Source organism: Puma concolor, chromosome D3 (genome assembly GCF_028749965.1).
Source record: "Puma concolor isolate L17-30 chromosome D3, mPumCon1.1.hap2, whole genome shotgun sequence".
Taxonomy (NCBI): Eukaryota; Metazoa; Chordata; class Mammalia; order Carnivora; family Felidae; genus Puma; species Puma concolor.
In genome coordinates, this window is record NC_141678.1 from 14858223 (window position 1) to 14871949 (window position 13727).

Consider the following 13727-nt stretch of genomic DNA (forward strand, 5'->3'; position numbering starts at 1 on the left):
GTTGTTGTTGTTTAATCAAAGGAATTTAATTTCTCATTTTTAAAAAGTTAAATTCTTTAATATTTCAAATATGTAAAAACATGCAGATTATGACACCTACCATTTAGATTTATCAGTATTTTGCCTTATTTGTTTTTTCTTCCAAATAAAGTAAGAAAGTAGATATATCTTTATTCTCCCTCCTCCTTCCAGAGAATTTTCTATTCTGAAGTTACATTTTACATCTATGTTCTTATGTTTTATTAGGATATGTATACTGATACACACTCATAAACAATATAAAGTGTTTATAAAACTTTCATAATTGGCATCATACTGTACCTATACTTCTGCAACTTTGTTTGTTAAATATTCAATGTTATGATTTTGAGATTTATCTATGATGATACATGTAGATCCAGTTCATCCTTAACTGTGATAGAGCATTCCATAATTAATTTATCCATTCCTCACTGGGTAAGAATTCAGGTTGTGTCAACATTTTCTAGCTTCTACACCAGCTTGCATTATCGTACACATTTCCAGTGCACGTGCGTAAATATTTATTTAAGGAATATGCTTAGAAGTGAAATGTTGGGTCACTGAGACTGCCCCTCATCAACTTTACTAGATGTTGCCAATTTATATTCCAAAGTCATTATACCAATTTACATTTCTACCAATAGTGTGTGCGTTGCTGTTTCCTTAGCAGCTTCCCCAAATTTATTATCCTCAGACTCAAGAACTTTTGCCAGTCTGGTAAATGTGAAAGGGTTTTAACTTGTATCTCCCTTATTACTAGTGAGTCTCAGTACCTTTGAAGGTTTGATGTCCATTTAGATTTCCTTTTCAATGAACTGGCTGATTATGTTCTTTGCCCATTTTTCTACTGGCTGTTTGTCCTTTTATTTATTCATTTATTTTATGTTTATTAATTTTTGAGAGAGAGAGGGAGAGGGAGAGAGACACAAGAGGATCTGAAATGGGCTCTCAGCTGACAGCAGAGAGCCTGATGCAGGGCTTGAACTCACAAACTGTGAGGTCATAACCTGAGCTGAAGTAAGATGCTTCACTGACTGAGCCCCACCCAGGTGCCCCTCTTTTTATTTTTGATAAAGAAATGTGATAAAGAAATTATAAGAGGTCTTTATATGTTCTGGACCAATACTCTGTTGGTTAGATATGTTTTAACTACTTTCTATTAGCCTCTGGCTTGTCTTTTAATTTTTGTACCTTACATAGCTTTGTATTTCAAAGTACTATAAGTTATCATATTTGTCACTGTTTTCAAAATACTTTTAGAAAAATTATTCCCACACCCATAAAGGTGTATACTCCTATAGTAACAACAGTAACAATAATTACATTTATATAGTGCTTATTTAAATTTTTTTTTTTTTACATTTATTTATTTTTGAGAGACAGAGAGAGACAGAGCATGAGCAGGGGAGGGGCAGAGGGAGAGGGAGACACAGAATCAGAAGCAGGCTCCAGGCTCCGAGCTGTCAGCACAGAACCCGATGCGGGGCTCGAACCCAAGAACCGTGAGATCATGACCTGAGCCGAAGTCGGACGCCCAACCGACTGAGCCAGCCAGGCGCCCCTAGATAGTGCTTATTATATGACATGCCATGTTTTAAGTATTTCATGTATCTATACTTTTGAGTATAGTTGACATACTAATTTATATAATTAGGTTTTATTGTCTGTTCTATTGGATATTAATCTCTCCCTACATTGACACTGTATTGATTTAATTATGATGGTATGGATTTTGGCACAGTGATTTTTCTGTCCAAATTCTACTTCTTCAAAATTGTCTAGGCTAGTTTTGGCTCTATGACTTTGAGGACTACTTTGTCAAGTTCTACATACTATTGTTGGAAGTGCATCAGGTGTCCCATTTAAAGTATGCATATATTTCTGAGTACCGCCCCCCATCATTGTGAATAAATTAGGTTAATTTCCCTTTCAGTGGAAGAGAGAATAACACAATATTAGAATGTAAAGAAGAAATATATTTCCTCAATATCCTTTAACAGAGGACCAGTCAAATTGATTATGGTATATCCTTAATAGTGGAGTAAGATGATACAGTGAAAAATGAAAAACAGGTTTAAGTTACTAATATAAAACAGATCTCCAAGATGTCGTTAAGTGAAAAATCAAAGTACCACTCATATGTTAATTTGGGTGGGAAAAGGAATATAATAGATGTATATCTATATTTGTTTGTACATTTGTAAAGAAACTCTGGAAAGATATACAAGAAATTAGTAACGGTGTCCCGTGTGTACTGGCAGAGGTGGGAAAGGAAATGGGGAAATAGGGCCAGAAGTTGAAGAAGTTCTTTCATTGCATGTCTTTATACATTTTTTGATTTACAAACCATGTGAATATTACGTATTTTTTCAAAATTAAGTACATATTCTCTCTTCCATGATTCAGTTTTTAAAAAAAATTAATATTTCCTTAAGGTTAAAAAAAAGAGACAAGTCATGTATATTTATCATATGTTTCTTTGTTCAAGGACGGGGTCAATGAAGCAGTTGGGACATGGAATACCAAGTATCTCAAGTTGTCTTCACAAGCCAAACATTTTAGGAAAAATAAAACTATAGTCTGAGAATCAAACTGGAACTCAGAAATTCTTACAGGATCAATTTGGATACCAGAATGGAGGAAAATAACCAAAACCAAAAACCAAAACAAAACAAAACTAGATGAAGAAATTTTTAAAAACAAATGTTAAAAAAGTAAAGGTATTTATATAAATTTTAAATTAAAAAAATCTAGATAAAGTCAGTCTTGTGCTGGAGCCAGCTCTCACTGGTCTCCCGAAGGTCAAATGGGCATACCTTTCTCCAACTCCACAGTAACCCAATCTCCCCCTCCCCCACCACCTGAGAACCATTGGTTAAATTTGCCAGTATAGGACAGCAACATGCAGAAGAATGAAACTAGACCACTTTCTTGCACCATTCACAAAAATTAACTCAAAATGGATAAAGGACTTGAATGTGAGACAGGAAACCATCAAAACCCTAGAGGAGAAAGCAGGAAGAGACTTCTGTGACCTCAGCCACAGCAATTTCTTACTTGACACATCCCCAAAGGCAAGGGAATTAAAAGCAAAAATGAATTATTGGGACCTCATGAAGATAAAAAGCTTCTGCACAGCAAAGGAAACAATCAACAAAACTAAAAGGCAACCAACGGAATGGGAAAAGATATTTGCAAATGATATATCAGACAAAGGGCTAGTATCCAAAATCTACAAAGAGCTCACCAAACTCCACACCCGAAAAACAAATAATCCAGTGAAGAAATGGGCGGAAAACATGAATAGACACTTCTCTAAAGAAGACATCCAGATGGCCAACAGGCACATGAAAAGATGCTCAATGTCGCTCCTCATCAGGGAAATACAAATCAAAACCACACTCAGATATCACCTCACGCCAGTCCGAGTGGCCAAAATGAACAAATCAGGATACTACAGATGCTGGAGAGGATGTGGAGAAACGGGAACCCTCTTGCACTGTTGGTGGGAATGCAAACTGGTGCAGCCACTCTGGAAAACAGTGTGGAGGTTCCTCAAAAAATTAAAAATAGACCTACCCTATGACCCAGCAGTAGCACTGCTAGGAATTTACCCAAGGGACACAGGAGTACTGATGCATAGGGGCACTTGTACCCCAATGTTTATAGCAGCACTCTCAACAATAGCCAAATTGTGGAAAAAGCCTAAATGTCCATCAACTGATGAATAGATAATGAAACTGTGGTTTATATACACAATGGAGTACTACGTGGCAATGAGAAAGAATGAAATATGGCCCTTTGTAGCAACGTGGATGGAACTGGAGAGTGTGATGCTAAGTGAAATAAGCCATACAGAGAAAGACAGATACCATATGTTTTCACTCTTATGTGGATCCTGAGAAACTTAACAGAAACCCATGGGGAGGGGAAGGAAAAAAAAAGAAAAAAAAGAGGTTAGAGTGGGAGAGAGAGCCAAAGCATAAGAGACTCTTAAAAACTGAGAACAAACTGAGGGTTGATGGGGGATGGGAGGGAGGGGAGGGTAGGTGATGGGCATTGAAGAGGGCATCTTTTGGGATGAGCACTGGGTGTTGTATGGAAACTAATTTGACAATAAATTTCATACAATAAAAAAAACAAAAATAAATTAAAAAATAAATAAATTTGCCAGTATACCTTTGGATAAGGGTGACTTTAAGATACACTAAAGTTCAAAATACACAATCAGAAAAATAAGAATCTGTGGCACGTTAGACAATTTTAGATAAATGGATAAATACAACAATGTTTGGGGAACAACTTTAAAGCTGAGGGCATCTGAGTTTCTAACTTCTATCTAACATGAAGTCTCTGAGGTTGCTCTTTAAATGGGTCAAATATAGATTTTATAGTCAGATCTTTGATAAGCCTGCTATTACTTTTTCAGATTTCCTCTTTACAAGTTGGACTGTAAATTACTACTGGGAAGGAGGACATAAATTATCATTCATGATATGGAGAATGGATATTTTTCAAATATTAACACTTATTACTATTGTATATTCCCACATTTGCTACTTGCTATGTATGCTCAAACTCTTTTATTTATTTGTTTATTTATTTATGTATTTATTTTTTAATTAAATTTTTTAGAGGTTTATCTTTGAAAGAGAGACAGAGCATGAGTGCGAGAGGGGCAGAAAGAGAGGGAGACACAGAATTCAAAGCAGGCTCCAAGCTCTGAGCTGTCAGCACAGAGCCAGGACTCGAATTCATGAACCGCAAGATCATGACCTGAACCAAAGTTGGTTAACCAACTGAGCCACCCAGGCAACCCTCAAACTCTTTTAAGTTAATAATAAAATGTAGCAGAGAGAAAGCAATCTTCTGATGTTATACAAAAGCATAGGAAAAAATATAACAATTCACAGTGCCTGGCCCATATATAACAGTAGCCTATTAAATCATACATAGATGGATGAATGAATTCATAATCATAATCAGGAGTGTTTCTCAAAAGTATAATACAAACAACTCTTTTACTCACCCAATTCAATACAGGTGATTCCAAGTGACCAAATATCAACTTTCCCATCATACTGTCCTTCGTCCATAGCTAAGATCACCTCTGGAGCCATCCTGCCAAATGCAATGTGCAAAATTCATATTGCAAATTAAAAACAAAATTCGTCTAATAAAGTGAAACAGCTGTTTGAGCATATTCTAAAGTTTTATCTGATAAGGATATTATTTCCTTACACAAATCATTAGGAAAAACACTGTTCAAAATATAGCCAATATACTCAATGATTTACATGAAACAACACATTATTTTTAAAAAATCCTGGTTCCACCATTAACTATCATTTTATCTCAGCGAAATTACATGACGTTCCTGTATATCACTTTTTCCATCTGTAATGTGGACAGAATTCTAGTAGCTACCTCAGAAAGATTTGTAAAGGATTAATATGTATGAAACACTTAAAGAAATAACTATAGACAACAGGAAAAATACTTATGGAGCTATTTAAAACAATATAATCAGCTATTTCAAAGATACTACAATGTAGAAAATAAACAAACAGGCTATGGTAATGGATACTGTTTATCCATAATGGATTTTCATAGGAGGGGAGGGGCCTTATCAGTTTAATATGCTTTGTTTTCTGTTAGTGTAAGTGGCTGCTTAGTAAATGCTACTTGATGATCATTGACAGAAAAAAAATTCAAATAGTAGCTGACTTGTTTTAGTAGGTAAGTAATTATCCAGGGATATAAGTCATTCTCCAAGGTACAATGAAATTCCAATGTATCTGTGGAAGGAAGAAAAGGAATCTTGAATAGATGGGGGTGAAATTTTAAGTCAGAATGACAAGTTAGGTAAAGTTTCAGGAAATTTAACAAAGTTCTTTAGAGATGTTGGATAGAAATGGGCAGAAGACATGTCTTCTTTCCAAAGACCTTTCTTTGGCTAACAGATGGCTAACAGACACCATGAAAAGATGCTCAACATCACTCATCATCAACATCATTCATCATCAGATCAAACCTACAATGAGATACCACATCTGTCAGAATGGCTAATGTTAACACCTCAGGAAACAACAGATGTTGGTGAGGATGCAGAGAAAGGGGAACACTTTGGCACTGTTGGTGGGAATGCAAACTGGTGCAGCCACTCTGCAACACAGTATGGAGGTTCCTCAAAAAACTAAAACTAGAACTACCCTATGACCCAGCAACCGCACTATTAGGTATTTATCCAAAGGGTACAAAAATGCTGATTCAAAGGGGTACATGCACCCCAGTGTTTATACCAGCACTATCAATGGCCAAATTATGGAAAGAGCCCAAAGGTCCATGAATGGATAAAGAAGATATGGTGTATATATATATACAATGGAATATTACTTGGGGATTAAAAAGAATGAAATCTTGCCATTTGCAGCAACATGGATGGAACTACAGGGTATTAGGCCAGGTGAAATAAGTCAGTCAGGGAAAGACAAATATCACATGACTTCACTCATGTGGAATTTAAGAAACAAAACAGATCAACATCGGGGAAGAGAAGGAAAAATAAGATAAAAAGAGAGAGAGAGACAAACCATAACAGATTCTTAAATACAGAGAACAAACTGAGGGTTGCTGGAGGGGAGGAGAGTGGGGGGATGGGCTAAATATGATGGGCATTAAGGAGGGCACTTGCTGGGATGAATCACTGGGTTCTACTCCTGAAACCGATACTACACCATATGTTAGCTAACTTGAATTTAAATAAATTAATTCAAAACAAAACAAAAACAAGAACCTGGATTTCTTTCATTAGAAAGTAATATTTCTACTTATTGGCTAGTTAGAGGTTAAAGAGAACACCTTGTCCTTGTCTAAACATTCTGCCTCAAGAGAAAAGTTCAAAAGAAACTTAAATGAAATCTAAAACCTGAGCTTGGCCAGTGAGTTGATAATCCTGCTCAGTTTACACCCAGTGACATCAACCTTATTTGAACAAGTTAAAGTCACTGGAAATTTTATACTAAGAGTGTTTCTTTTTTTGCTAGTGAGTCTTCTATCCTTCTTTAATGAAATCTCATTTGGGGCACATGGTGAGACATCGTCAAAAAACCAAACCAAAACAAACCAGTGCTATGAGTCCATCTTGTTCATGTATGCACGTTTTAAAATTCTACATACCAGTAAGGTGTGCCCACAAAGGAGTTGGCAGGAGAGGCCATTGAGGCAGATCCAAAATCAGCTAGTTTCACCTGACCTGGCTCTGTTAGAAGAATATTTCCAGCTTTAATATCCCTATAGGAAAAAATAAGAGGGTTAGAAAATTACTTTTCAACTCTGATTATGGAATAGGTCAGAGCATGCAATTAATAAGACAAAAAGTTTATTTAAAAAAAGCTTGCTCAGATTGCCAGAAGGGGGTTTAGTAGTTATTGCATGTTATAAGGGGGCCCAGATTCCTGGGTATACTTACAGGTAGGTCATAGTAATTACTAAAAGGTAGAGCTTTCTTTAGAGGGAGGGAATGCAAAGAGAAAAGGCAGACATGGCAGACAAGGAAATCCATTCAATTGCTACACTCAAAAAAGCATATTCTCAGATGCTGATCCAGTCGTCAACGGTATTCCTTATGCTGGGAAAATTGGCACCATTTGTAACTGCCTTTTTTTTTTTTTCCAAATTACATAAGGTTTTTAGAGTCTAAACAAACCTTCAATAACTCTATTATCTACCTACCAATAAACCTCAACTACACACATACCTTTTCTTTCTTGCCTGTGACCCTTTCTCTCTGCCTTAATTGTAACTGCAACTCTAAGGCATTTGAGGGTACATGTTATATAGAAGGTGTTATTTTAAAAATAACACTGTACAGTAAAAAGAAGACCCTGAAAGATCAAAACAAACAAGGATTAGGGATTAGGAAATTGCATTTCTATTGTATTATGACAAAGAATCGCAAGTGGTTATTACTAAATCTATTAGATATTTTACGCAGCAAAAAGCTTTTGAAATATGATTTAAAAAATTCATTGTTTAGGATGATAATTTAGAATGAAAACATGTGGATGTACTCTCTATTCTCTTCAAAAAAAAGCATGAGGTGTAATGACTATTAGGAACCAAGAGTTATAAATCGATGGGCCGTGGAAAGACAAAGCAGAGAGAATGAGGAAAACTTATGTTATGGTGAAAATGATAAGGTTCAAATGTTTGAAAACAATGTCTCCAAAAATCTTCTCTTGAAAATTCAGTTTCTTTACTCACGATGACATTAGACGTTGGCAGAGAAAACTAAAAAAACATTATTTCTCTAACAGCAGAAAAATATCATTTCTCTATTACTTTCAGTTAGAACACTGACTTGTCTTTTAAAGTTTATTTATTTTTGAGAGATAGAGACAGAGCATGAGGGGAGGGGCAGAGAGAGAGGGAGACACAAAATCTGAAGCAGGCTCCAGGCTCAATGCTGTCAGCATAGAGCCTGACACAGGGCTCGAACTCAAGAACTATAAGATCATGACCTGAGCCGACGTTGGAGGCTCTTAACCGACTGGACCACACAGGTGCTCTTGACTTGTCTTTAGATCAAAATAATAAAAAATCTGAGACATGGTATTTAAACAGGAAGCATATTTTAAAGGGCTTTTTTGTTTTTTCAACTTCTTTTATATATTAAAGAAGATAAAGTATAATCTAAAATAAAACATTAAATTAATGTGCAGATTTTGGTAACACAGGCACAAAGGAAAAAAAAATGAACCATGGCTTTAAATGGGAACCGGCAAAATCACATATAGACAAGTTGGCATTCGGTAATGACATTTTGGTACGAAAGATATATATTAAAAACATTTTTTTGGGTCAAACCCATGGATGTGATGGCTAAATCTATTTCACCAATATTTTTTAGGTGTGGTTAAGTTCACTCTTTGCTTCTAAAAATAAGCCAACTTCATAGCAGGGATTTTGGTCTGCCTATATTGAGGAAGTTCTGCTTTTGTGGTACCAGTAACTGGTAACAGCTACTCTAGGGTGATTAAAACAGGCAAAAGGGGAACCTATGATGTAACAGTCTCATTTCTTCCTAGTAAATGTCAAAGCGTTTTCTTTTGCTTTTGAGCCATCTGAGATTCTTTACAACTACCTCATATTCCAGTACTTCTTCCACTTTTCATTAAAGTAACTGTACTAGAAATTCTTTACTGAGAGAAGAAAGATTAAGAACAACATCTTTAGTTAGGAGAAGTTAGTGGCAGGAAGTGCACTGGAGGGAGGACAGTGGGGTTGTGGTAGAGAAAATACAAGGTAGAGGAAAGCCTTGGATTAAGAGTTAGGAAATCTGAGCTTCCATCTTTATTGTATAAAACCTGAGAAATTATGGGCCGTTATTTAAATCTCTCAGAGTTACAGTTTCTGCCAAGGTAAAGACTATAATATCTTCCTACATATCTATACGGAGTATCGAAATGCACAATATTTTAAAGTGGTGAAACAGCACATAATTATTTAAGATTGACTTGTTAATTTGCAATAGGAATAGGAGAAGGAAGGGCCCCTGGGTGGCTCATTGGGTTAATCGTCTGAGTCTTGGTTTTGGCTCAGGTCATGATCTTACAGTTTGTGAGTTTGAGTCCTGCACTGGGGCACTAGGGGTGAAGAGGCTGCTTAGGATTCATATTCTCTCTCTCTCTCCCCCCTCCTGTCTGCCCCTCCCCCACTCTCTCTTAAAATATAAATAAAGGAAGGGAGGAAGGGAGGAAGGGAGGAAGGGAGGAGGGAAACAAACTCAGGTAGGAAATAAATACATGCAAGGAAGGCTAATTTTTTTTCTTGGCATAGTATCAAACAATTGCTGTGCCCTTCCTCAAATTTCCCCCCAACATCCTGCTTGGAGAACAGTTAATTATAGAACAGAGGTGAGGCAAGTCTTTGGGTAAACCTGGGAGAGACCCAGAGAGAGAAGCTAAATTCTGGCAACTTCTCACATCCAGAAGCAGCAGCAATCTCTTTGCTTCCTATAAATCCACAGACACCTTACAAAGTGGAGCATGCGCTAATTTTCAAGATTCCCTGAATAGGCAGTCCTGTAACTGGTCTCCAATCTTACCTATGAATCAGTGCATGAGAATGCAGGTAGGCCAGCCCCTGCAAGGCACCATGAGTAATGGCAGCGATTTCCACTTCTTGAAGTGGTTTCTTATGAACTGAGGAAGGAAAGAAAAATTTAGAAGCAGTAATGAGTTTCATTCTTCTTAGTATCTTGTACTCTCAAATGACAATTTAGGAACACATTCACCTAAATATACGGGATATATATTTCCTATAGAACTGCAGTAAGTAATTGGATAACAGGAAACCCAAGTACAAAAACAAACAAATGAACTGCTTAAAATAAAATAAAAAGAAGACTAATAGTCATCGTAATGAATTGTTAATTGATGTGTCAGTTGAAGTCAAAGCCACCACTGATTCCAACTGGCCAGGCCCAAATTTACCAGTCCTTTCTGACATGTTAAATGCCTGGAGTGTTTTAGGTTGTATTATTCTCCTCTCCACAGAGCTTCTATAATTACCTCTTCTAACTACAGGTTTTCATTATTTGTGAAAGCAGCTAATAAGCAATTTCTATTCGGAGATCAAGGATGATATAAGAATAAAGTTTTTTTTTTTAATGTAAATTTTTAACACAGTCTCTGTGTTACAATAGCATTTGCAGAAGAGAACTAAGCCAAGATATTTGAAAGAGTTAAATATCAGTATAATTTGATACCATTTACCTCTCTTTCATACACACATATGAATTTGATGCTTTTGGCTACATTTATTACATCACACTAGCTGAACATTTTAGTAAGTACCTACCCTGGATGGGCCATGAACTAAAGAGTAGGAGGTCGCTAATCATTACTGAGATACTTTGAGCTACTGTGGAGATAAAGTTTGCACAGCTTATCCACACAATCCTTAAGTCTAAGTCATCCATCCATTTGCTTTGCCCAAACTGCACTTCTTTTTAAGTTTATTTATTTATTTTGAGAGCAAGCAAGAGAGAGAATGAGCAGGGGAAGGGGGGGAGAGAGGAAGGATGGGAGGAAGGAAAGAACAGAGCAGGGGAGAGAGAGAGAGAGAGAGAGAATGAATGAATGAATGAATGAATGAATGAACATATCCCAAACAGGTTCCAAGGCTCCACTCTTTCAGCACAAAGTGCAATGTGGGGCTCAATCCCATTAACCCAGAGATCATGACCTGAGCAGAAATCAAGAGTTGGCCGCTTGACTGAGCCACCCAGGCAACCCCAAACTATTCTTTAACATAGGAGTAGATCATATTCTTGTCAAGGCAAAACAGAAAGGAGGGGATAATGCTTTTATTCTTACCTTCTAACAAATCAGAGGCTGAGCCTAAGCAATATTCCATCACCAACTGTAATAGATTAAAATAATAACCAGAATAATCACAGTTAATAAGAAACGGCTAAAACCAACCAAGTAACCATGAAACTAAGACAACTAGAAGAATAAGTATTCTGACCTAATTGAACCTGGATTAAATTTTGGTCATCTGACACTAACTCATTTTTATAACTTTTACCATATAGTTTTGTTATTTCCTCCTTCGAACTGCAATGTTCTAACACTGTAAGTGTCCTGGACATGAAATGGTCAAGCTAAGATTGCCACTTATTTACTAGTTTCCAAGCTACCTTGTTGCAAAATGTTTTAAGGTAGCTAGGTTGCAGTATAAGTTAAATTTTGTAACTTGGGGAAAGTGGCAACCAAATATATGAGCCAATATAACCTATGCTGGGAAATACTAATTAAATAGAATAAACCAGTAAGTAGTAAATTTCTTATTTTCACATTTAAAACAGTTCTAAACAAGAAAATATTGTTTAGAACTCAATCTAAAGACGTAGCCTGCTATGTATCGTTACCTTATCTTGCAAGTCTGACATGGAATATTTAAATTTTTATCTTAAAACATTTCTTTTTTAAAAAAGCTTTTTATTGTTTATTTTTGAAAGAGACTGAGAGTGAGCAGGCAAGGGGCAGAGAGAGAAGGAGATATAGAATCCGAAGCAGGCGCCAAGCTGCAAATTGTCAGCACAGAGCCTGATGCGAATTCACGAACTGTGAGATCATGACCTGAGCCGAAGTCAGATGCTTCACCAACTGAGCCACCCAGACGCCCCTCACTTAAAACATTTCTGGAACACTATTATTAAAATACTATTGATACTTTTTGGGTTTGCAATCTTGGGAAGCTTTTTAAAAGCAAAAAGGAGAAAATTCTTTTATTCTCATCTTAGATTTTTTTTTTATGTGTCCCAGACTACTGATTTATAAACAAGATCAGACCTATGAGTGCTCAGTGACCAATCTCTACACATGCGCACGCGCACACACACTCCTACAAATTATTTTCTTATTCTCAAAAACACCATATTTTCCTTTTGAAATACAAATTTCCTATCATCAACTACACATAAGCTATATTAACATATTAGCTCTTTTCATTTAAAAAATTAAGGTAAAAACATAATCACGTATTATGTACTTTGTATATAATTTAGAAGAATAAGAGATAAAATTATATACTACATGATATGTAATGTTATAATCATAATATTATATATTATTACAGTATATAATAATCATATATTACATATGATTTATATATTGGTATTATTCTGTATAATTCCAGTAATTCCAGGTACATAATACATATCATACATATTACATATTATTATGTATGATAGTTATATGTTTATATCTAAATTATTAAATTTTTATATACCTATATGTAATTAAATATATAACTATACACAATAGGTTAACATTATTCCATTACAGAATAATTTAAAACAACATGAGAAATGTAGTAGTTTAAAGTTTTGACATACTATAGTTTTCTGCTTGACATTAAAATAAGCAGAATCAGAAACATTAATTTTATTTATTTTTTAAAGAAGTATAGTTGATGTACAATATTGTATTGGTTTCAGGTATACTTCACAGTGATTCAACAATTATATACATTATGAAATGCTCACCACCCTAAATGTAGTTACTATTTGTCACCATATGAAGTTACTGTAATATTATGGACTATATTGCCTATGCTGTACTTTTTATCACCATTATTTTATAACTGGAAGTTCGTACTTTTTTTTTTTAATGTTTATTTTTATTTCTGAGAGAGAGAGAGAGAGAGAGAGTGTGAGTGGGGAGGGGCAGAGAGAGAGAGGGAGACACAGAATCTGAAGCAGGCTCCAGGCTCCAAGCTGTCAGCACAGAGCCCGACACGGGTCTCGAACTCACAAGCTGTGAGATTGTGACCTGAGCCGAAGTCGAGCTGACTGAGCTTATGTTTCTTAAACTAAGTATATTAGTATGCATATCTAACTTCCTTTAACTAAGTATGTAGAATATTAACATAGAACTTTAAAACCAAATGGAGAGAAAATGTTTACAGTTACAGTTATATTTTTTAAAATTCCATGTTAAGTCTCTATTTTTGTCACGTACATTCTTTTCCCTACTATTCGGTAACACAAGGACATCTGAACTGTGGCTGGTTGTTTGCTCCCGACATTAAACAGCTCTAGTTGCTCTACTTTTAAATGATTAGGTGTGCTTTCTAACGTCCTTATTTCTTCCTTCTGGTCACGTTAGTCTTGTGGCTGTTTGTAGGCATGTCTC

At 35.7% G+C, this 13727-nt stretch overlaps 1 protein-coding gene across 3 annotated transcripts in view; it reads right to left on the reverse strand.

Moving 5' to 3' along the window:
* The window catches only part of TAOK3 (TAO kinase 3), a 180886-nt gene that overhangs the window by 66077 nt on the left and 101082 nt on the right, over positions 1–13727 (reverse strand). For all 3 annotated transcript variants that reach the window (XM_025933299.2, XM_086681802.1, XM_086681801.1), the window contains exons 6-9: positions 11403–11448; positions 10130–10226; positions 7201–7314; positions 5051–5142 (exon numbers count right to left, since the gene is read on the reverse strand). In XM_025933299.2, coding sequence (XP_025789084.1) covers positions 5051–5142; positions 7201–7314; positions 10130–10226; positions 11403–11448 — 349 coding nt within the window. The remainder of the gene's footprint in view (positions 1–5050; positions 5143–7200; positions 7315–10129; positions 10227–11402; positions 11449–13727) is intronic.